Source organism: Carcharodon carcharias, chromosome 3, assembly GCF_017639515.1.
Source record: "Carcharodon carcharias isolate sCarCar2 chromosome 3, sCarCar2.pri, whole genome shotgun sequence".
Taxonomy (NCBI): Eukaryota; Metazoa; Chordata; class Chondrichthyes; order Lamniformes; family Lamnidae; genus Carcharodon; species Carcharodon carcharias.
The window spans coordinates 58049876-58076101 of record NC_054469.1 but is presented as its reverse complement, the minus strand read 5'-3'; the positions used below and the strand labels follow the sequence as shown (position 1 = coordinate 58076101).

Below are 26226 nucleotides of genomic sequence, written 5' to 3'. Positions count from 1 at the left end.
TCACCTGAAGTTAACATGCAGCTATAACAAGCAATTAATCTGTTTAGTCTCCTTAACCAAGGATATACTCATCTTCAAGCACATGCAACAAAGGTTCACTAGATTGATTCCTAGGATGACAGGATTGTCCTATGAGGAGAGGTTGAGTAGACTAGGTTTATGTTCCCTAGCGTTTAGAAGAATGAGAGGTGATCTCATTTAAATATATAAAATTTAATAGGCTTGACGGGGTAGATGCTGGAAGGATGTCTTCCCTGACTGGCGAGTCTAGAACTAGGGGTCACTCTCAATAAAAGGGGTCATTTAGGACTGAGATGGGAAGAAATTTCTTCAAAGGGTAGCAGTAACTTTGGATTTCTCTACTCCAGAGAGCTGTGGATGCTCAGTCGTTGGACATATTCAAGACAAAGGTCAATACATTTTTTGATACTAAGGGAATTAAGGAATATAGAAATAGTGCAGAAAAGGGAGGTTGAGATCAGCCCTGACTGTACTGAAGGTGGAGCAGACTAAAAAGACCGAATGGCCTACTTCTGCTCTTATCTCATGTTTTGATCTTTATGTCTCATATAAGTCATCCTGGTGACTTCCCATACCGCCAGGTCACTGGAAAGACATCAAAAGTGAAATGCTGAAGGCCAGTTCAATTGACTGCAATGTGGGCAATGATTTCAGAACAGCTTTGTAGCTGCTCTGGAGCCTCCAAACTAAGCAAAATATATGATTTCCTTCTTGCGGCTTTCACCCTATTGAGTTTTCAATTTAAAAGTATGAAAGTGATAGCACATCATAAAGATAAACATGGCATACTGATTTGCTTTCACATACGAATAGCCTCCAGTCACAAAGTCTGACTCCAGAAATGACAAGTGTATGCTACCTCAGAAATAAATTCTAAGAGTGAAATTAGTTTATCTGGTCCTTAACAAGCTACTTAAGAACATTTCAGGTAACATGGGCAAGCAGGTAATTCATTTTTATGAATAAGGAGCAGGAATAGGCCACTCAGCCCCTCAAGCCAGCTCCACCATTTAATAAGATCATGGCTGATCAGATAGTAACCTGAAATCTGCACCCCATCTACTCCCCATCACCTTGCTTACCAAGAATCTATCCACCTCTGCCTTAAAAATATTCAGACTCTGCCTCCACCACATTCAGGAAGAGAGTTCCAAAGACTCAACCTTCTAGGTGAAAAAATTTCATCTCATCTGTTTTAAATGGGTGACCCCTTATTTTAAAACAGTAACTCCCAGTTCTAGATTCTCCTACAAGAGGAAACATCCTCTCCACATCCAGCCTGTCAAGTCCCCTCAGGATCTTAAAGGTTTCAATCAATCCAGTTATGGGGTGTGGGCATCGCCAGCAAGGCCAGCATTTGTTGCCCATTCCTAATTGCCTTTTATGTGGTGAGCCACCTTCTTGAACTGCTGCAGTCTATATAGTGTAGATACACCAACATTGCTGTTCAGACAGGAGTTCCAGGTTTCTGACCCAGCGACAGTGAAGAAATTACAATGTAGTTCTAAGTCAGAATGGTGTGTGGCATGGAGAGGAACTTGCAGGTTGTGATGTTCCCACCCGTCTGCTAACCTGGTCCTTCTAGGTGATAGAGGTCGTGAGTTTGGAAAATGCTGTCGAAGGGGATGGCGAGTTGCTGCAGTAACTTTTGTACATGGTATACAATGTTGCCACTATGCATCAGTGGTGGAAGGAAAGACTGTTTAAGGTAATGAATGGGGTGCTGACCATGCGGGCTTTCTCCTGGGTGATGTCGAACTTCAAGTGCCAGTCGTACTCATCCAGGCAAATGGAGAGTCCAACACACTCCTGACTTGTAGATGGTGGACAGACTTTAGGGAGTCAGAAGCTGAATTACTCAACAGAGTTCCCAGCCTCTGACCTGCTCTTATAGGCACAGTATCTATATGGCTGGACATTTCAGCTTCTAGTCAATGGTAATCCGTAAGGAGTTCAGCAATAATACTGCTATTGAATGTCAAGGGGAGATGATCATTGCCTGGCATTGTGTGGCAGAAATGTTACTTGCCACTTTCCAGTCCAAGCCTGAATATTGTCCAAATTTTGCTGCATATGGACACGGTCTGCTTCAATATCTGAGGAGCTGCAAATGGTACTGGACACTGGCCTCATCAGCAATCTTGTAAATATTTGTGAGCCATTTGCTCACAATCCAAGCTTGGCAGCAAAATAAGGCACAAAGCTATCCTGCGAGATAATGGCTACTTCAACCAGGTCAGTGCTTGCGCACACTCACAAATGAGCCCAAGGCCACCACTTTCTGACCTGAAAAGTGCCCAGTCTACTTGCTAGAAGTGACATACATCCGTACACAGGGACCCATTCTCCACAAACAAAAAGGAATATGTTCGAGCACTGTACCTTTGAAATGTTGGGGAACACAGGGTTTAGTGAGAGGGAGGAACTTAAAGAAATCAGTATTAGTAGGGAAATGGTGTTGAGGAAATTGATGGGATTAAAGGCTGATAAATCCCCAGGGCCTGATAATCTACATCCCGATGATTTAAGGAAGTGGCCCTAGAAATAGTGGATGCATTGGTGGTCATCTTCCAAGATTCTATAGACTTTGGAACGGTTCCTACAAATTGGAGGGTAGCTAATGTAATCCCACTATTTAAAAAGGGAGGTAGAGAGAAAACAAGGAATTGAAAACAAGGAATTATAAACCAGACAGCTTGATGTCAGTAATGGGGAAAATTCTAGAGTCCATTATAAAATATTTAATAGCTGAGCACTTGAAAAACAGTGGCAGAATCGGACAGGGTCAGCATGGATTTATGAAAGGGAAATCATGCTTGACAAATCGACTGGAATTTTGAGGATGAAACTAGTAGAGTTGATGAGGGGGAGTCAGTGGTTGTGGTTTATTTGGACTTTCAGAAGGCTTTCAACAAAGTCCCACATAAGAGATTAGCTTGTAAAATTAAAGCACATGGGATTGGGGATAGTGCATTGAGATGGATAGAAAACTGGTTCGCAGACAGGAAACAAAGAGTAGGAATAAACGGGTCTTTTTCTGAATGGCAGGCAGTGACTAGTGGAGTACCACAGGGATCGGTGCTGGGACCCCAGCTATTTGCAATATATGTTAATGATTTAGATGAGAGAACTAAATGTAATATCTCCAAATTTGCAGATGACACAAAGCTGGGTGGGAGGGTGAGCTGTGAAGAGGATGCAGAGATGCTTCAGAGTGATTTGGACAAGCTGAGTGAGTGGGCAAATGCATGGCAGATGCAATGTAATGTGGATAAATGTGAGGTTATCCACTTTGGTAGCAAAAAGAGGATGGCAGGTTATCTGAATGGCCAGAAATTGAGAGCACGGAATGTGCAACGAGACCTGGGTATCCTCGTACACCAGTCACTGAAAGTAAGCGTGCAGGTGCAGCAGGCGGTAAAGAAGGCAAATGGTATGTTGGCCTTCATAGCCAGAGGATTCGAGTACAGAAACCGGGATGTCTTGCTACAATTTTACAGGGCCTTGGAATCTTGGTGTGCAGTTTTGGTCTCCTTATCTGAAGAAGGATGTTCTTGCTATAGAGGGAGTGCAGCGAAGGTTTATCAGACTGATTCCTGGGATGGCAGGACTGACATATGAGGAGAGGTTGAGTCAATTAGGATTATATTCACTGGAGTTCAAAAAAATGAGGGGGGATCTCATAGAAACCTATAAAATTCTAACAGGACTACACAGGGTAGATGCAGGAAGGATGTTCCTGATGGTGGGGGAGTCCAGAATCAGGGGTCACAGTCTGAGGATACTGGGTAGACCATTTAGGACTGAGATGAGGAGAAATTTCTTCACCTAGAGAGTGGTGAGCCTGTGGAATTCGCTACCACAGAAAGTAGTTGAGGCCAAAACATTGTGTTTTCAAGAATGAGTTAGATATAGCTCTTGGGGTGAAAGGGTTCAAAGGATATGGGGAGAGAGCAGGAGCAGGCTATTGAGTTGGATGATCAGCCATGATCATGATGAATAGTGAAGCAGGCTTGAAGGGCCGAATGGCCTAGACCTGCTCCCATTTTCTATCTTTCCATGAATTACCCAGGAGCATGGAGCTTGCATCTTGCCTTCTGCTTTCCCCATTGCAATGCCTCTGCTAGAGTCGACTTGCTAATCAATCAGCACCTTTTCCTCCTGCAGTATAAATCGTGGTGATCATTTGAAATTTGGTATTCTGGAGTTTGTCCTGATGATTGCAAGACAAAAAGCTGCAGCAACTTGTCTCTCTTTTCTGCAGCTTTCAAACTTGGAGACAGTGGTGAAGCTGACAGAAATGGTGGTGAATGGTGTCAGTATACATGTCAAAATTGACACTATGTTTTCAGATGATGTCAATAAGGGGCAGCATATAGATGAGAAATAGGACACCAGAGGTGACGATGAGGGGGTGGCAAGAGAAGCCATTGCAGGTAATTTTCTGGCTGTGATTAGATAAGAATGGAACCAGGTGAGTGCAGTTCCACTCAGTCAAACAACAGTGGAGAGACATTGAAAGGGGGTGGTGTGGTCAACTATGTCAAAGGCTGCAGACAGGTCAAGGAGGACAAGGAATGTACTTTTGTCAGTCACAATGAATATAATTTCTGACTTTGATAGGAGTAGTTTTGGTATAATAATCAACCATTTCTAGACCATTAACCAATTCTTTGGAGGCCAAATTCACCCTGTTTATACTGTAGAGTGGACTCAGAGACCAAAAAGTATAATACAAGCACAGACATACATGCACTACTCCCCTAGCACATTCATAGTATTGCTGTTAAACATCCATGCCTTCCTAGATGTCAGGGAAAGATCATGCTTATCATCTCATTGTTGGCCTGTAGGCTATGTGGGGGTAGGGTGTAGTGTTATAAAGCCAGACCTCTGCAACCAGATAAACTGGCAAATCTAACAGCATCTGGGGGAGACCGCAGTGTAGCAGTAATGACAATGGATTAGTAATCTAGAAATCCAGGCTAATGCTCTGGGCACATGGGTTCAAATCCCGCCATGGCAATCTGGAATGGAAAGCTAGTCTGTTTCATGGTCAACATTACTATCATCAATTGTCATAAAAACCCATCTCATTCACTAATGCCCTTTAGGGAAGGAAACTGCCATCCTTACCTGGTGTAGCCTACATGTGACTCCAGGTCCACAGCAATGTGGTTGACTCTTAACTGCCCCCTGAAATGGCCTAACAAATCACTCACTTAAAGAACAATTAGGGGCAGGCAATAAATGCTGGCCTTGCCAGTGATACCCACATCCCATGAAAGAAAATAAAATCTATTTCCTTTTTCTGCCACCAATACTCCCCCTCCAGGAGGAAAATCGATCACTTGAATTACAGCCTCATCTTTGGCAGCAATCCTGTAATATAAAGGATATTTTCTGCATTATAGATCCAGGAGTGAACTGAAGACACAGAACAAAATATGCCAAAGAATCTTTAAAAGTGCATGAATCAACCATGCATTTGAAAAAAAAGACAGCTATTATATGAGGCACTGTTTTGGATGGCGATAAGCTGAGGAGAAAACGTACAGGGGTGGGGGGTTTGATATTTATACTGGATTTGATATTTACCCTGGAAAGTGTAAAACGGACACATTAGGTAAAAATGATGATCAGATAAGGTCTAAACAGGCTGCCAATTCAGTATCACTCATTTTGCACAAGCATTCAAATATATTTTACACGATTTTGCATGATTGTGCATTTTCATCCATCTAAAACACGACACAGGCAGCTAACTTACAATACACAAGAATTTCACAACAGTAGGCTGCTGGCTGCCTTTCTGGGCTCCAAATGTCAACAGCAGGGGTAGGCAAACTTCTCAAGCGGAGGGCCACATCTGGGTGTGGAAATTATATGGGAGCATAAATGCTCAAGAATCAAATTAAAATAAAAACAAAATTTGATAATTATAAACATTTGTAAGATAATTATATCATAACAAGGCAATACAATAATTAAACCAAACGTACCTCCTTTTTCACACCCTCTTGGCTTAATGTGAACAATGTCACTCTGTCTCCGATGGCAAAGTTCAATGTCACTCCTGTTGTGGAAACCTGCAGTTAGCAACTGCATTGCATTGCTGGTCAGTTCACTGGGATCTGTAGCAATATTAGTTGCAGAACAGCAGGGAAAATATTTGTTTTCACACAAAGAGGAACTGAACAAAACAAGGGTTTTCTGTGCCACCTTGAGGATATTTTGAAACTTTGATATTTTTGTCATGAGGACTCGAAACGTCAACTCTTTTCTTCTCCGCCGATGCTGCCAGACCTGCTGAGTTTTTCCAGGTAATTCTGTTTTTATATTTTGAAACAGATTCATTCAAGGAAACATAAAACTCAGGCAGTTTTTCTGGATTGTAATTGTCCTTGAAGATGGTATCTTAAATGTTGGAAAATGTTCTGTTATGTCATCCCTAACTATTATATTCTTACATTCTCTGGTTTTCCTGCATGCTTGCAACATTTTGCTGAGAAGCACTTCATGGGAAACTTGTCTCTTACTTCATGACTATAGGGTGTTAATGCAACAGTAGATTGCAGCTGGAGAAGGTTAAACAAAGCAGAGCATGAAGCCAGAAAACTGATGCAGAGAGACAGTCAGTTCTCCACATGATGGTCAAAAGAACATTTGATGTTGGCCTAATCAAGTATTTGAATCTACAACTCATCTGAAAGATGGCATCTCCAGCAGTCCAGCATTCCCTCAGTACAACACTGAAGTATCAGCTTTGATTTTTGTGTTCAAGTCCTGGAGTGGGGCTGACTCAGTAAGTGCAGAGTACCACCAGCTGAACCATAGCTGTCATTGATTTCTGTAATGAAGTTTGCCAGAATCCATCCATCAATGTGGAAGGACTAGTCAAAGGGTCAGCAACATTGCTTGTGCAGGCCTTCGGTCATTCATACCTTGAAAATCGCTGCAGGTATTGGAGCATTTATGTTTCAATATTTCAATCCCTTATACAGCAGAATTGTTTTTGCTGGGTCTTCAAATCTGCTATCCTCTGGTTCTTTTGACAATTACCTTAAATCTCTGCCCTCTGGTTACCAACCCTCCTTCCACCCGAAACAGCAGTTTCATCTTATTTACCCAATCAATACCTTTCGCGATTTTGAAAGTCTCTTAAATCGAACCCTAACTTTCTCTCCTCCAAGGAGAACAACCGCAGCTTCTCTCATGTCTCCAATTAACAGAAGTCCCTCACCCCTGGTAATATTATAAATGTGGCTGTTAAAGGTCGACAGGACGTACACAATGTTGCAAGTTTATTTTTTTAAATAGATTATAGATATATAACCATTCTAGTCGGTAAACACACTTTTCAGTGCAATATTATGCAAATGATAACCTGAATATACCAAGTTCAAATTCTGGTCTGTGATGCTGATTTAAACCAAGGAACTGCTTGCAAATGAGCACAATCTTGTCCTTGCCAAAACTTTCACAATCATGTTGTAGAAGTTAAACTCCTGGTTGATTTCCACGACCGCGCCCCCACCCCCCCCACCCTCAATCAGGCCCCACAGCCATCTAATGCCCCAAAGAGTGTTAATTAGGTGGAGACAGGACTTCTGCTGCTCACCGGGACAATCTGATTGGTCCACAATTTTATAGTCCCACAGCGCCAGTGGCAAGGACTGGACTACAATCACCAGATTCTAAGTCCCAGAGTCAAGGACCAGGTATGTCCATCTCAGAGCAGGGACGCCCAATGTAGAAATTGGGTCCTTGAGAGGGGCACGCTATGCACCAATGATTGGCCACTTAAGGCCCTCAACTGGTGCTAGAAGGGTGGCCCCACCTAGGCCTCACCTGTCCCACTTAAAATTGCAGACAGGTCTGGACAGACTGGAGGGCAGCAGGAAGGCCACCAGGGGAAATTTACGGGCCCTCTCGTCTACAAACCGCCCATGGGGGACCATAACATTCTCCAGGATATTAATTATAGCACTCAAAGCGCTACCTAGGCCAAAATCTGTTGACTCAGAGCAGCCACAAATCAAGTTTGTGGACGTCCAGCCTACATGGCTGAGCATTGTCAGATTGCATTTCCACCCATTAGACCATTGGGAAGCCTTTGGTGATTTAACATTAAAAAATGCATTTAAAAGATAAGTTCTTAGAAGTTGAAATTCATCAGCTAATCACTAAATACCAATTAGAAACCATTAGCATTGAAGTGTAGAGCTATATCAGTAAGTAGCGGTTGGATGATGGCAAGTTCCAATTTCTAAAATCTTGGAAGACTGTAGGAACCTTTAATGGATTGTAAATTGTTGGCTTTTAAGCTTTCTGTTGTAAGCTTTTCAAAATGCTTGCTGTGATGAAGTGTTCAGTTTAAACTAGCCTTATGTGGAGTGGAGTTAAACCTTGTTACATGCCTGGAATTACAGATAGTTCACTCTGTTTCAGACTGGACTCCTGTAGGATATGTTACTTTGATTAAATCTGAAAATGACAAGTTACACAATTGGTATTAGCAGATAGCTTTCAGATCAGGGCCATACAACTGATAGACTACAAAGCACAAATTCACTGTTAAGGTAAAGAAATGTTCTCCCTTTGTTTTGGTTAGTCACTAATGGAGGAAATCTTCTGTATAGCCACGCAGGTTTTGATGAAGTATTCTCATCTGTAAACATATGCTTCAATAAGGCTCTTTCATTACATTCGGTGCAGCTCAACAAAAATGTTATTCACTGATACAAGAGCAAAGTACTGTGGATGCTGAAAATCTGAAATAAAAACAGGAAATGCTGGAAATACTCAGAAGATCTAGCAGCTTCTGTGGAGAGTTAATGTTTCAAGTCAGTTCTGACGAGGAGTCATTGACTTGAAAAGTTTACTGTTTCTCTCTCCACAGATGTTGCCAGACCCACTGAATACTTCCAGCATTTTCTGTTTTTGTTATTCACTAAGGTTTGTTCTTGTATTTAGTGCAATGATCTAAAAACTAGGGAGGAAGCACAGCTGTTTCTGCCTGAAATAAATGGAGCACTTAAGACACAACAAATAGCAAATTTGATATTGATGTTAATACAAATGGACCATGATTATCACGGTTTAGCCAATGCAATCAACTGCCTGTTTTAAACATATTGCAGACTATACAAGAATTCAAAAGTAATTACACTAACCAAAACAAAGGGAGAACATTTCTTTACCTTAACAGTGAATTTGTGCTTTGTAGTCTATCAGTTGTATGGCCCTGATCTGAAAGCTATCTGCTAATACCAATTGTGTAACTTGTCACTTTCAGATTTAATCAAAGTAACATATCCTACAGGAGTCCAGTCTGAAACAGAGTGAACTGTCTGTAATTTCAGGCATGTAACAAGGTTTAACTCCACTCCACATAAGGCTAGTTATTTTTATAACCCGACATCTTCCCCTGCTTCAAGCACTTATTGAACTTTCCCTCAAAAGCAAAAATGGTCTGCTTTAAAAATTCATCTATAGCAAAATACTTCAAGATCCAATAATTCCACAAAGAAATTTTTTCCAACCTCACCCCCAAATTGCATCAATTTTGAATTGATGACCCCTCATTAATGGTCCCCTAAACAGAGGAAATAGCTAAACAGGGAAAGACCATCAAATCCTTCCATATTTAAAATAAATATTTAATTTCCCTTGGTTCTTCTTGATGTTAGAGGACTGGTGGCACATCCTGGAAGCACTTGGAAAAATAGTACCAAAATCTTGAAGAATCAGGAATGAGGGTGAAGGCGTGCACGCACTTGGGAAGGTATTGTAGTTTGGGAAGAAAAACAAAATGGGAGAATACAGTCAATGGAAAGATACTGAACGGTGTGGAAGAGGAGATTTTTGGGATACGAAATTGTTATTCTTTGAAAGTGCAAGTTGATAATGCCATAAAAAAATGCTAATGGCATTTTGCAACTTATAAATACAGGAAGAATGGAAGAATAAAGGGCAAAAATAAATTGTACATGGTAATGGATAGACCATAATTACATTACTGTACAAAGATTTCCATTAAAAACCAAACATCATACAGTATAGAATCAACAGAATCATACTGGGGATAGAAAACTAGCTTTAACAAGGATATCACTGTAGGAAACAAAAATAGCTGGAAAAACTCAGCAGGTCTGACTTCATCTGCGGAGAAGAATACAGTTCACGTTTCGAGACCCTTCATCAGAAGTAAGGAAATAGAGAACTGAGGTGAAATATAAGCTAGTAGAGGGGGGTGGGTCTGGGAGAGCTGGATAGGGGGCCAGTGATAGGTGGAGGCAAAGAAGAGATTGCTAAAGATGTCATAGACATAAGGACAAAGGGGTGTTGACAGTGGTGATATTATCTAAGGAATGTGCTAGTGGGGGTGGGGCAGGGGGAAGGGATCGAAATGGGCTAAAAGGTGGAGATAAAACAATAGATCGAAATACATTTAAGAATAGGTGGGAAAAAAAATATATATATTTTTTAATTATAAATTATTGGAAAAGGTGGGACCAGAAAGGGGGTGGGAATGGAGGAGAGAGTTCATGATCTGAAATTGTTGAACTCAATATTAAGTCCGGAAGGCTATAAAGTACCTAGTTGGAAGATGAGGTGCTGTTCCTCCAGTTTGCGTTGAGCTTCACTGGAACATTGCAGCAGGCCAAGGACGGACATGTGGGCATGAGAGCAGGGTGGTGTATCGAAATGGCAAGCGACGGGAGGTCTGAGTCATGCTTGCGGACAGACCAAAGGTGTTCCGCAAAGCGGTCACTCAGTCTGCCCATAGCCACACCTTTTATTTGGAGCAAGTGAGAGGAGTTTAAAGAGAAATTGTTCAGTGAGTGAACACGTTCAACCAGACAGAGGAGAGTAATGGTGGATGGGGATTGTTCAGGCCTCTGTTCAAGGAAGAAGCGGAGAGCCGTCAGACCATCCCGGTGGGGGATGGAGGTGTAGAGGGATTGAACGTCCATGGTGAAGAGGCGGCGGTTGGGGCTAGGGAACTGGAAATTGTTGATATGATGTAGGGCGTGAGAGAAATTGTGGATGTAGGTGGGAAGAGACTGGACTAAGGGAGAAAGAGTGAAGTCAAGGTGGCAAGAAATGAGTTCCGTGGGACAGGAACAGGCTGACATGATCGGTCGGCCGGGACGGTCCTGTTTGTGGATTTTGTGTTCTGCATTTATGGCTGTTGTTGTCTGGCGCACTGACCGCTACCTCGCAGTTCCAAAACAGTTCCTCTGACATGCCTGTCTTCCTTCCTTAACCGAGGTTTTCCACCCACGATGGTTGACAGGGCCCTCAACTGTGTCCGGTCCATCTCCCGCGCATCCACCCTCACACCTTCTTCTCCCTCCCAGAACCATGAAAGGGTCCTCCTTGTCCTCACTTATCACCCCACCAGCCTCTGCATTCAAAGGGTCATCCTCCGCCATTTCCGCCAAGTCCAGCATGATGCCACCATCAAACACATCTTCCCTTCACCACCCCCCCAGGCAGCTTTCCACAAGGATTGTTCCCTCAGGGACACCCTGGTCCACTCCTCCATCACACCCTACATCTCAACCCCCTCCCATGGCACCTTCCCATGCAACCGCAGAAGGTGTAACACCTGCCCCTTTACTTCCCCCCTCCTCACCGTCCAAGGGCCCAAACACTCCTTTCAAGTGAAACAGCACTTCACTTGCACTTGCCTCAATTTAGTCTACTGCATTCACTGCTCCTAATGCGGTCTCCTCTATATTGGAGACACCAAACGCAGACTGGGTGACCGCTTTGCGGAACACCTTTGGTCTGTCCGCAAGCATGACCCAGACCTCCCTGTCGCTTGCCATTTCAACACACCACCCTGCTCTCATGCCCACATGTCCGTCCTTGGCCTGCTACAATGTTCCAGTGAAGCTCAATGCAAACTGGAGGAACAGAACCTCATCTTCTGACTAGGCACTTTACAGCCTTCCGGACTTAATATTGAGTTCAACAATTTCAGATCATAAACTTTCTCCTCCATCCACACCCCCTTTCCAGTCCCCCTTTTTCCAATACTTTATGATTTAAAAAAATATATATTTTTCTTTTCCCACCTATTTTTAAATGTATTTCAATCCATTGTTTTATCTCCACCATTTCGATCCCTTCCCTCCACCGCCACTCGGGCCATCTGCCACTAGCTTGTCCTGCTTGCTACCCTTAATGTCCCCATTAGCACATTCCTTAGATAACATCACTACCGTCAATACCCCTTTGTCCTTTTATCTAAGACATCTTTGGCAATCTCTTCTTTGCCTCCACCTATCACTGGCCCCCTATCCAGCTCTACCTGTCCCACCCCCTCTCTACCAGCTTATATTTCACCTCAGTTCTCTATTTCCTTACTTCTGATGAAGAATAATACGGACTTGAAATGTCAACTGTATTCCTCTCCGCAGATGCTGTCAGACCTGAGTTTTTCCAGGTATTTTTGTTTTTGTTTCAGATTTCCAGCATCTGCAGTATTTTGCTTTCATCATTGTAGGAGTTCCTCAGGCTAGTGTCCTAGGCTCAACCATCTTCATCTGCTCCATCAATGACCTTCCCTCCATCATAAAGGTCAGAAGTGGGAATGTTGCTGAAGAATGCAGCATTCCTCAGATACTGAAGTAGTCTGCGTCCATATGCAGCAAGACCAGGACAACATTCAGGCTTGGGCTAAGCTGCAAATAACATTCACCTGACACAAGTTTCAGGCAATGACCATCTCTACCAAGGGAGAATCCATCCACCACCAGAGCACAGTGGCAGCTGTATGCACCATCTACAACATTGGTTCCAAGCTGTAGATGGCAAACCCAATGGGGGTCAGCACTTGGGGTCGCAAGTTCCCTTTCCACAAAGGCAACAATGGCATATATGGATAGAAGGCTCTGGTGGGATAGCCTGGACCCAATGGAAAGATGATAGCTAACAACAGAAAGCCAGTTAGCCCAAAGTGCCCTTTAACCTTAGGAAGCGGTTCTAGTGGCAAGTGCCATTTTGGGGGCATAGAATGTCCAAGTACCAACTTGGTGCAGGCAGAGGCAGGCAAGTGTAACTCAGTAACTGCAGAAAAAAACCAGGAGTGCATGCAGCTGAGCCGGGAAGGTGAGTGGCTGCTTCAAGCTTCACTGCGTTTCTGCTCCTGTCTGCCTGTTGTACAGGATCCTCATCCTAAGCTGGTGACTCTGCTTCACAGAGACTGGAAACTGGACCAAATAAAAAAGGGAGGGGTGGGGGCAGCAGCAGCCAGCATGGTGGTGGAAGTGCACTATGTGTGGGGGTAAGGGGCTTCAATGGGTCTTCTGTCACCAGGGAATGTTGAGAGCTTGGCTGAAATTTACATGAATATATATAACATTTTTACAAAGTGCGTTAAAACACAGATTTTCATATTTATATGATGCATTAATATGCAAACTTTAAAGGCTATACATTGAATATTACTATGCTGCTTTCTTGCCATTTTGTTTTTGCTGGAGTCTGGAGTTATTTTGGAAAATAGTTTGGGAAGCACAGATCAACTAGATGAGCTGCAACAAACTAGCAAATGTAGTCCGGAAAAGTATATGTAAAATGTTTTTGCGACAATATATTGTGGAACTGACTAGGGATAAAAGGTACTTCAGATTGAGTAACGTGCAATGAAGCAGGTTTAATTGGTAATCTCATAGAAAAAGATCCTCTGGGGAAAGAAAAAAGTGACCATAATACAATGGAATTCATATTAAGTTTGAAAGTGACATTTTCCAGTCCCAAATGAGTCTTAAACCTAAACAAAGCCAACTGCATTGGTTGGAGGGGAGAGCTGGCCAAGATTGATTGGGTAAATTAAACTTAAAAAAAGGCACAGCAGTAGATAAACAGTGAATTAGAAACATAAGAAATAGGAGCAAGAGTAGGTCATTCGGCCTTTGAGCCTGCTCCGCCATTCAATATCATGGCTGATCCTCTATCACAATGCCATACTCTCATGCTCTCCCCATACTCCTTTAAGCCTTTAGAAAATTCTTTTTTTAAATGTGTCTCAATGTTCAACAAGAACACATTCAATTAAAAAACAAAACCTCAGCAAGTAAGATCATCTTTAGCTTACTAGGAGAGTTAAGGATAGCATTAGATTAAAAGAAGAGGTTTAAAACATGGTGAAAAAATAACTATAAGCCTGAGGAATCTAAGTGTTACAGAAACCAAAAAGGGGGGAAAATTGAAGAATAAACTAGCCAAGAATACAAAGAGCAGATTGCAAGAGCTCTGACAAGTACATAAAAAGGTACAAGAGTAGCTAAAATAAATGTTGGTCCTTTAGAGACAGAGACAGGAGAAATTATCATAGAGAATAAGGAAATGGCAGACATTGAACAAATATTTTGCGTCAGTCATTATGGTAGATGACACAAATTACATGCCAGAAACAGTAGGTAACCAAGCAGATACTGAACTGGACTAGCCATTTAAATACTGACACCATCCAGGATAAAGCAGCCCACTTGATTGGCACCCCATTGGCATCCCATCCACAAACATTCACACCTTCCACCACTGAGGCACAGTAGCAGCAGTGTGTACCATCTACAAGATGCACTACCTCACCAAGCCTCCTAAGAAAACACCTTCCAAACCCACGACCACTACCATCTCGATGGCAGATTTAGGAACACCACCACCTGGAATTTCCCCTCCGGGGAAACCACTCAGCATCCTGACTTGGAAATATATTGCCATTCCTTCACTGTCATTCGGTCAAAATCCTGGAACTCCCTTCCTAACAGCACATGGACTGAAGTGGTTCAAAAAGGCAGCTCACCACTACCTTCAGAAAGGCATTTAGGGATGGGCAATAAATGCTGGCCTAGCCAGCGATGCCCTCATCCCATGAATGATTTTTTTTAAAAAGAATGAAGAATGTAAAGTACTTAATATCAGTAGAGAAAGAGCATTGGAGAAATTTAAGGGACTAAAAGCCAACAAATCCCCAGCACCTGGTGGCCTGCATCAGACAAAAAAAGTAGTTGCAAAGACATTACATGCACTGTTACAGAAAGATTCTAGAAAGGACTCTGCAGTTTGGAAGTTAGCAAATAAGAACATAAGAAATAGGAGCAGTAGGCCATTCAACCCCTCAGGCCTTTTTGGTTTCTGTAACACTTAGATTCCTCAGGCATATAGTTATTTTTTCACAATGTTTTAAGCCTCTTCTTTTAATCTAATGCTATCCTTAACTCTCCTAGTAAGCTAAAGATGGATCTTACTTGCTGAGTTTTTGATTTTTAATTGAATGTGTTTTTGTTGAACATTGAGACACATTTAAAGAAACCCCACCATTCAATAAGATCATGGCTGATCTGCCCCAGGCCGCAACTCCTCTTTCATGCCAGCTCATCACTATTAACTCCCCAATATTCCAAAATCTATCCATCTCCTCTTTAAATACTTTCAGTGATCTGGCTTCCACAATTCTGGGGTAGAGAATTTCAGACATTCACTACCCTCAGAAGAAATTCCTTCACATCAGAGTTTTAAATGAGGGTCCCCTTATTCTGTAACTATTTCCCCTGGTTCAAGATTCCCCCACTAGTGGAAATATCTCAACATCTACCCTGTCAAGCCCCCTCAGAATCTTGTACATTTCAATAAGATCACCCCTCATTCTTCTAAACTCATGAATAAAGGCCTATCCTGTTTAGCCGTTCTTGATAAGTCAACCCCTTCATCCCAGGAATCAGGCAAGTGAATCTCTTTTGAACTGCCTCCAATGCCAAAATATCCTTTCTGAAATATGGGGATCAAAACTGTACACAGTGCTCCAGGTGCAGCCTCACCAACACTCTGTACAGTTATAACACTACTATTCAAGAAAGGTGGGTGGGAGAGAGAAAACAGGGAATCGCAATCCAGTTAGCTGGCACCAGTTGTCAGGCAAATGCTGGAATTTATTAAAGAAGTCTTAACAAAGCACTTAGATAATCATACAATGATCAGACAAAGTCAACATGGTTTTACAACAGGAAAGACAAATTTAAGAGTTTTCTGAGAAAGTTACTAGTAGGGCAGATAAAGGCGAATCAGATGTAGTATCTTTAAAACTTGGATTTCCAAAAGGCATTCTATAAAAAGGTATCACATGGAGGACTGGTTAATGAACAGGAAGAGAATAAGGATAAACCTAGCATATTCAAGTTGGAAGGTTGTAACTGGTGGAGTGCCACAAGGATCATTGCTGGAGCCTCACTATATACAATCAAGAGGGTCATGTATCAAAGTTTGCTGATAATACATAAAGCTAGGTGGGAATGTAAGCAGCTAGGAGAACAGAGGCCGCAATAAGATATTGACAGGTTAAATGTGTGAACAACAAGATGACAAATGGAGTTTAATGTAGAGAAATGTAAGGTTACCCACTTTAGTAGTAAGACTGCAAAAGCAGATTTTTTTTTTAAAGAATTGAGAGAAACTTCAAACTGCCAATAATCAGAGAGATTTAGGTGTGCTTGTAAGAGGACACAAAGTTTGCATGCATGTACAGCAAGCGATTAGGAAGGTCAATGGCATGTTGGCCATTGTTACAAGGAGATTGTAGGAGTACAGATTAAAGAACCCTTCCTACAATAGCACAGGGCTTTGGGGAGTCCACACCTGGTGTGCTGCATGAAGTTTTGGTCTCCATATTTAAAGGAAGGATATACTCATAATAAATTAAAAGCAAAATACTGCAGATGCTGGAAATCTGAAACTAAAACAAAAATAGCTGGAAAAACTCAGCAGGTCTGACAGCATCTGCGGAGAGGAACACAGCTAACGTTTCGAGTCCGAATGACTCTTCATCAGAACTGAAGAAGAGTCATTCGGAATCGAAACGTTAATAGGATACACTCATATTGGACGCAGTACAGTGAAGGTTCACTAGATTACTTCCGGGGATTAAATGGGTATTTTTATTCTTTCACAAGGTGTGGACAGTGCTTGCTAGGCCAACATTTGTTGCCCTAAACCTCCAATGGTTAATCCATCAGGCTTCATTGCTTCCACAATAGGGGCCATATCATGATGTAATCATTTGAGAAGACAGGTCTAAATATGGCCTTTTTTTTTGCCATTCACGGGATGTGGGCTTCGCTGGCCGGGCCAGCATTTATTGCCCACCCCTTGACGTCCTTGAGAAGGTGGTGGTGCGCTGCCTTCTTGAACCGCTGCAGTTCATGTACTGTGCATGGTGCCAATCAAGCTGAAAAGGTACTGAGATCTGTACACACTTACCCAGATCAGCACATCAACAAACCATTAAAATAAGTCGTACTCTTTTTAAATGTCATCTATTTGACAATTCTGCAGTAAAAAGCAATTCAGAATTTGATTTAAAGTGAATACATTGAGAATGTAATACTTACACGTGATCACAAAAGTAACAGCAATAAAAAGATTATCCCTGACTACATCAAAGCACCTTTCAGCCCATCATGCATGTGCTGACTCTTTAATCCCTTTCCCTGCTGTTCCTTTTCAAATACTAATTCCCTTTTGAATGATAATGATAACAGCCTCTTGAGATAAAGCAGTCCATGCTCTAATAACTATCTGGATGAAATCATTCCTAATTTTCAATTCTTCTGCTGATAACTCTGAGTTCATGTCCTTCTATTGCCAACTCATGAACCACCAAAAACAATATTTTCAAAATATTTCATGATTTTAATGACTTTTATTACTTCCCCTCTCCATCTTCTATGTTCAAGTAAAAAAGCCTTTCTTCATAATCATAGGCTTTTGACATTTCTAAAGTTCCAATATCCTTTGAGGCGCTACGAATGGCTTGCAATGCTCCAACCACAGCCTAATTAACATCTTGTACAAATTCAACATCACCTATGTATTCATTGGCTTACAAATAAAACACCAAATTCCAGACAATTTTTTAAAACGTGCTTTTCTACCTGCACTCCAATTCTGAAAAACTTATGTACCTGCAACCCTGGATCTTACTGTTCCTCCAACCTTAAGGTTCTTCACCTCTTAAAAGTATACTTTTTTTCATTGCTCTTTCCCCACCCAAAATGTACTAATTCACACTCTTGTACTGAACTTCATACCTTTCTGCCCTAACCATTTACTGGTCTGTTCCATTCTTCCTTACAGTTCATTAAAGTTTAATATTTTCATGTTGATGGTCAAATTATATTTCTATATGGATAAAAAGAGTGATCCAAGCACAGATCCCATATACGCAACACTAAGCATTACTCCGAGTGCAATAAAATTTACCCTTCACTTTCTCTCCATCCACATGACTACATTTCCTCAAATACCAAGTGCTTCAAATTTTTTTGCAACAAATCTTTTATGGCATTTTCACAGAACTCTTCTGAAGATACAAAGGAACAGAAAGCAGAGAGTAACAGTGAACAGTTGAATTTCAGACTGGAAGCCGCTTTCACATACATAGGCTTCATTCGCCATCTTGCTGCCGCGAGCAAACCCAATATGATTTGGTCCTCCAATCTCAGAATGGCCTTCTCCCACAAACTCAAAGCACTTTTAAAATTATAATGGCAGGATGCAAGAGTCAAAGCAATAGCAGGCTATATTTTAGAGCTCAAAGATGGAAAGCAGCCTTACAGCAATATACTTCTTAGAGACACAACTGTAATTTCCCAGAGATAAATATGAAACTTAAGAGGCTAGTAAAATGGATATATTTAATAACAAACAGTATGATGGAAATACAGTGAATGACAGAAGTAATTAAGTGCTATTTAACAAGTGTTCACATAAACAACTTTTAACATATGACTGATATACAGAGACACATATTTCGAAGATCCATCTGCATTGATCATGTCAAGTTTGGATGTGCCTCATTTCTTTCATGTTGTTCTTGGTAGTTTTGTTGTGCTTCTTCTTTTGGGGCTCCGTCTGTAGCATTTGGCTTCCACCTCTAGAGTGCTTTGTTGAGTTATTCGCCATTAATGCTCTCTATGCCCCTCATTTTTCATTTCCATGACTTCTATATTCCTCCCAGTTCTGCTACTTGTTCTACAAACTTCCATTTCACTCTTCCAATTCAGGTCTCATGCACTCCCCCACCCATTGTTTCCCTTTGTTGTCATCCAACTACTTCCTGCCCCCTAAAGCTTCCATTACCAGCCTCTCCTTTTTCCCCCTCTCTTCTTTCCACCAATTTAGGGTCCCCCAATGAAGACCTCTCTATACTCCACTACTTTTCTCCTCGTTCATTCCTCAGTCCTAATAAGTGACTGACATATCCACCATCCCTTTGTTACTAAAAACATTTTACAAGAAGTAGTTGTTTCAAAGCTTAAGTATAATTTGCATAACTATCCCCAGTTCTACAAAATGGAAAAGCAGGGTGGGGGAAGGGTTTGTCAACAAGGATAAGTGGCCAAATAGATGAACCCTAACAGGAGCAAGACAGTGGAATGAGTTGGAGGAGGGAGCAGCCCTTGTGGTGTGGCTAAAGTCATAAAGAATAGCCACTGGTAGTGGAAACCCTAAAAATCCAGAGTGGGTTCAATTCAAGATAACAAAACAGGTCCATAAAGGACAAAGGGATAGGATAATATGTTGTGTGCAAGAGGCAAGGCCAGAAAAGCAGAATGGCAATAACAGTCACAAAAAAAGCAATGCACAAAAAATGGAGAAAGCCAGATTACAAGGTACATGGCATACACAAGACTTATTTCCTAATATATTATCTGTATGCATTGTTAATCTTCAATATAGTTCAAATACTGGTTGAGAAAATTTACATTAGGGAAAACATTGCATTGCAGAATGTTACAGTGCATAGTAGAAACACATATTCCTTGTTCAGCATTACATGCATAAATAAGTAGCCAAAGACAATGAGACATTTCCACTAACTACAAAGATCAGGTAACAAGAGAACTACAACAGCTGTTCTTGTAAGAAATTGAGTTGCTGCATCCAAATAAATTTATAAAGGCATCCCTATCACGTGGTCAAAGCAAGATACAAGCTTATGTTCAGTTCAAACTAAATTACAAAAGCTCTGCATTCACAAATGAATAAAACAGGACACTCAGAGACCATAAGCACTAAAATATGATTGTCCACATCCCTGACAACAGAAATATTCACCATTTCTGGTAGAGACAGCCATGTTTTTGAGCTGTGCCAGTCTGAACAGCTCACATCCACTCTTATCAGGCAAGCAGAGCTTTGCCACTCCCATAGGGCTGTACGCATCTATTCCAGCCACTGCAGAAGACATGCAGGCTCTGTTTGAGGAGGGGAAACCACTATTTACAACTTTGAAACTGCAGGCTCCATATCACAAAACTGTTTTCTGAAGATATCCTGGAATATATAATGCTGGTTCCATGAGTTTTGGAATCCAATCTTTGAGATGCAGGAAGCAAATTCATGTATATTAAAGTTTGTTAAAGTGTGGAGAGAGGCAATGGCACTTGCAAACAGTGAAATGTAGCTGTGTACCATATATCTGAAAAAAAAAATTGCGATAAGTGAACAGCACTGGCAAAGCCAGCATTGATTCCCAGGGCAGCTAGGGGTAGGCAAAGTGTGGGTGGGGGACGATCTTCTTGAACCTTTGCAGTGCAGTAGTTTGTTAAATCTGACTGGCTTGCTAAGAATGTTGCCAGGGTTAGAAAAGTGTAGCTACGAGGAGAGATGGGATAGGTTAGGGTTATTTTCCTTAGAACAAAGAAGGCTGAGAGGTGACTTGATTGAGGTGTACAAAATTATGAGGGGAATAGATGGAGTGGACAGGATTAAATTGTTTCCCTTGATGGAGAATTCTAGAACCAGGGGACATAGATTCAAGATAAGTGGCAGAAGGTGCAGGGGGGACATGAGGAAGAACTTTTTTTACGCAGAGGATAGTGGGTGTCTGGAATTCGCTGCCCAAGCTGGTGGTAGAGGCAGAAACTTTAAACTCTTTTAACAAGTACCTGGATCTGCACCTAAAGTGCTGTAAGCTGCAGGGCTATGGGCCAGGTGCAGGAAGGTGGGATTAGAAAGGGCACCTGGGTGTCCTCTGGCTGGCATGGACAAGATGGGTCAAATGGCCTCCTTCTGTGCTATAACTTTTCTATGGTTCTATATCACCTCAGAGGGCAATGGATAGGCCATGCTGCTGTGGGACTGGAGTTGCATATTGTCCAGATCAGGTAAGGATGACAATTTTTTCCCTACAGAGCATTAATAGTTACAGCTACAGTTACACAGTCATTCCTAAAAATATCAGTTTCTTTTTAAACTTCCTTTTTGTTTAAACAAACAAAATTCAAATTCTTCAACTGTCATGCTAAGAACTGAAATGCACTTCTCTAGATTACTAGTCTAGTAACATAACTGCACCACCACTATACCCATTAATATAGTTTGAAAGTCTTAACTAACCATCAGCTTTAGTGGAGACCAAGGAGCAAAAATCTAAATTATCCTTTCAGAGAGGAGGGCACATCACAGGAAAATACAAGAAAAATTATTTGCCAAGAATTAAACAGATATCCCCATCCACTTCAACCACAAATTGATTCATATTAACTTAAATTCCCATTTAAAGGTTTGGCAACACCACTGCGTGCAATGAAGTAGTTAATTTTCAGTCACTATCTAATGTAAACAACAGCACTACCATGTGAAGAAAGAACATGGCATTGTCCTCAGTGCCTGAAATGCTCTTGCTCACTTTGTATAGGCACAAAATAATTTTGCTGTCACTGACGTGAATAATTTTTGCAGCTGTTTGCTTTAGTAATGTTAGCTTCCCAATGGTTATGGTCCATACTAATCAGCAGCAGCAGTAAAGCTTCTTCACTTCTAGTATGAAGGTGAGCGATAGGGAGTTTCAGTTGCTCATTCTGCCAGGAGAAATATCAAAAAGGGCAATTCAATTGCATGGGAGATCTATTTCCAGAAGCAGTTCTCCAATATGAACGGGACTTTGAAAAGAGCACAGACCATAAGAGAAATTCATTTCTCAAAACAAGGCAGGGCGAGTTTCTCTCAGCAAAAATTGTTTCATTGATGCTAACAGCCATGTCATTCATAATGAACTCCTTGCATAAAAGTGTTATAATGCTCCAGGAGCTGAAATTATCACATGCAATATTCAGTTTATACCATGGCTGCATAATACCTTGGATAACATTTTAAAGAGCCCTTCAATTCTAAAGTACACTACATTTACTAAACATTACCAAGTACAGATTAATTGTAGATGCAGGATAACCAACTGAAGTTCTCCACTTGTATGCTCACTGGCTAAAGACTTTCCTTTCATTCATTTTGATGGACAGAAAAGTCACAGGCCAGAGAGAATGGAGTTTTGCACCTGCAAGCAAGTCATACACCAAGCAATTTAAAAAAAAGCTTCTCCTGTTCTATTCATTTCAATGGGTCTGCAACCTAAATCAGAAAAATTACATTTCTCAAATTATAAAATTACATTAAATATATAGTTTCACTGGAGTGAATGTTCCACCAGACACTGTTTAATCAGAATGCAAAAGGACTTCGGTGTACTTTTTACAATACAAGAGCAAATATCAACTAGGAACACACCAACCACAAAATATTATGCACATTGTTTCGACAAATTTCTGATTTATATATTTTTAAACAAGTTACCAGGACCAAGGTGATTTTAGTCATGCGACCCTGTTCTATCAAAATGTTAACTGTTTTTCTCCACAGATGTTGTCAGGCTTGAATATTTCCAGCATCCATGACATTATGCTTTTCAATTTCAGACATGTAGTTCCACGCATGAATTATTCTTAAAATTGTGACTGTAAACAATGTTGGCTTTTGGATCATTGTAAAATAATGCAAATATGCAGTTAACACATCAGAACAAAAAACCAACTATATACTAATACAGTTTGGAATACTTCAAACCCTCATCCACAAGTGTACCTGATCATTGCACTCCAATTTGGAAATAAGAACTGCCTTATTTTCCAGCTTTAAAATGAACCTGAATCAAATGCTCATATTTCTTGTTCTTTCGTGACACCACTAAAATATTTATCAAATAGTCTTAAAAACAGACGAGACTAGCAAGTCTTATTTTATAGCTGGTTGATATTTTCAACCACATACCTTTGAGATTTACATCAACAACCACTTCAGAGAATATTCTAAGTTTTCCCAACTATAACCAATAAACCACTCACTCAAAAAACATTGTTAGCCACTGCACTGGCAACTTACTTCAGCCTCAAAATTAAAAAGGGGGTAAAGTATTTCCAGTATGATATTCATAAAGCAAAGTTTAAGAGTAAAGCTGCTTTCCAGCAAGTGTTGAAAATCTGGACAAATAAAAGACAGACACACTTAGCACAGAAAGAAAACTATCTACACATTGAAGGTTTTGCAGCATAAAGTATATTACTCTTGAAAGCATAATATAAAATAGTGACCAAAAAGCCCAGTTATCAAATTGCACGCTATTAGTCCAATTATTAGAGTCCAATTATATTTCATTAGATGGCAGTAGCAAAAGCTCCTTCACCTGAGTATATTCGCAGATAGTCAATCTTTGCATTCTTGCAAACTTTTCTAGAAGGTACAAATGATCACTGTGTGCTCAGCTGTAACACACCAAAAGGTTGGCCTTAACAGAAATTTTAGAAGTAAAGGTTGCAAGTAGCATTCTCTCTACATGTTCCAGCTTCTAACCAGCAATACGCCTTCCAGTAAAACCTATCACTTGTCTCTAGGTTACACCCATACTTTTACTGCTGTACTATTTTTCCCCACACAACTATTTTGTGAATCACTGGTACTGTTCAGAAAACTATTGTACAGGTGGTGGTAAATAAGCATCATCGGCATATACTTTCCAGGTTCAGTGACCATTTAAGAATTAAAACAATTGAAAGTGCCCAGAATTTCAAATGTCATTGGACTTAAATCCATCACTACAACAGCGCACCTCATCAATGGCTTTAGATTTTATTAGAAAAAAAACTTCCTTGCCACAAATGACTAAATTAAAATCAGCCTCAAAAGCTTCAAAATTAGTATTTTATTAAATTTCAACCTTTCAATATCATCAATATATTAAAAACACAAATGTCAGGGAGATGTGCTTTTGCACTTGCTGAAATATGATTCCAGAAACAGCAATTCAAACTCGTACATAATTACAGCTGAGACTACTTACGTGGAAAAGCTTAAATCTGTAATACACAAGCCCTGACTAAATCTCTAGAGCATAATCTGTTGAGCCTGGCGGGCAGTGCGCCCAATACAGCAAGACGACAACCAGTAAATCAAAAACCACAAATCAACTGCCGATCCCTTCGTACATGGCCTTATGTAAAAGGAATAGACCCTTAAATCTCCTTACGATTTTGTTTAGAAAGACACGGAATCTGGTCTCAAACGTACCTCGTCCTTTCCACCAGATGGGTGTTTTTTTCCATTTGCGTCTCCATCCTCCTCCTCATTTGGACAGGTCCTTCGTGTCGCCATCATTTCATTTCAAATTAAAACGAATCCAGATCAGGAGAACATTCCCTCGGCTTGGTACATTGAAAAATCCCGTCAGTCATGAATAGCAACAAAAAACGCCACAGCAGGATGATAACTCGCCGGTCTACCCGTTCTTCCTCATTGTTTCTTAATGAAACTGGGGGGGAAAAGAAATAGGCACAGTCATCCTATCGCAAATAAATCGCATTCGTACCATAATTCATATTCACAACCCTCCTGAAAAAGAAACAGTGATCAGAAGAATGAAGTCAATTCTTCCAACAGGAGCTTCAGCCTCCTTCCATCAAGCAAGGAAACGCCTTTTTAAAAAAAATCCTGTTACTTGTCTTTTCCGACAGAATTTGCGCTTAATGCTTAACAACTCCCTTCGCCAAGTGTGTTTTAATTTTATTTTCCTTTTTCCCCTCCTCCGATCTCCCGAACCTCCGCAAAATCCCAGTAAAACCGGCGTTTTCCAACTAAAAAAAAACAAACGCAAAGATCCGGGAAAGGGGAACAGTTTCAAAAGGAAGATGAGACACATGCAGTCTGAAGGCAGATTTTCACGCTGCTCCCCTACGTGCCGGGAATGGATCTTGACAACTAACCATTTGTTGTGGGTGTTTTAGTTTGATAGATTCGGCCGAGTAGTGAGAGAAATGTGATGTGGAAATTATTACCAACAACCAAACCCCGACAATTATGATCTGCTATATATATATATATATATATATAATATTGTATGGAGTCAAGAAGGGTGGGGGGGAGGGTGTGGTGAAGAGGCAGAGAATAACACAACTCAAACCCAGTAACATATATTGTACTCCGAGGCAGATTTCCTTCTGTGGAGAATTCCCATCCCTTCAAACAGCAATACAAGCGGCATGGGAAAACTATTTCCAGCATCCGCAGTATTTTGCTTTTATCTGGGAAAACTATAATCATCCGCACATACAGCCTTTTATTAGCCCCCCCCTCCTCCTCCTCCTCCCTCCTCCTCCTCCTCCTCCTCCTCCTTCTTAGTGGGCTGACGTTTAAAATGGGAGGAAGACCCTCTTTTCCCTCCCTCAAGCAGACCTTGTAGCGCTGAGGCCTGGATTTCCCTCAGTCCAGGAGACTCCAGCTGCTGCTGACCCCCAGTTTCGGCCGCACTCTCCCCGCCGCCAGCGGCAGCAGCAGCTCCTCCCGCTCAGGCGCCGCCGCCATGGCTCCTCAGGGTTTTTTTTCTCTTGCTCGCTGTTTGTTGTCAATCGCCGCTCCCTCGAGTCCGGCGGCGCCCTCACCCTCCTCCTTCGTCAGTTTAACCGGACCCTGAAGCCCGGCCTGCTCCTACCACCACCAACAGCATCTTCCTCTGTCCGGTTTAATTCTGATTTCTTTCCCTTTCCTCACCGACTCCACGAGCCGCGTGAAAAAAATGGGAGGAAAAAAAACATGGAAAAGCCCGAGAGAAAACCAGCCGCCGGCGAGCGGCCAATCACAACCGGCTTTATAATTACGGCTTCGCCTGTCGACCAATCGTGTGGGGCGTTACATCCGCTTCACGCCCTAGCCTCCCTCCCTCCCCCCCCCCCCCCTCGCTTGCTCGCGCTTTCCAACAATTATTCCCAACTCCTGGCCAATAGGAAATGAGCTCGCGCTCGCTCCCTCTGTTCTCCCCCCACCCTAAGTCCAGCCAATCACTCCGTCGCTGCCGCCGGCGCC

At 41.5% G+C, this 26226-nt stretch overlaps 1 protein-coding gene across 2 annotated transcripts in view; it reads right to left on the bottom strand.

The window, feature by feature from the left end:
- Positions 1-25959, bottom strand: part of LOC121275892 (rho GTPase-activating protein 21-like) — a 271818-nt gene extending 245859 nt beyond the window's left edge. For both annotated transcript variants that reach the window (XM_041183702.1, XM_041183703.1), the window contains exons 1-2: positions 25600-25959; positions 24439-24679 (exon numbers count right to left, since the gene is read on the bottom strand). In XM_041183702.1, coding sequence (XP_041039636.1) covers positions 24439-24525 — 87 coding nt within the window. In that variant the 5' untranslated portion in view covers positions 24526-24679; positions 25600-25959. The remainder of the gene's footprint in view (positions 1-24438; positions 24680-25599) is intronic.
- Positions 25960-26226: the final 267 nt, after the last annotated feature.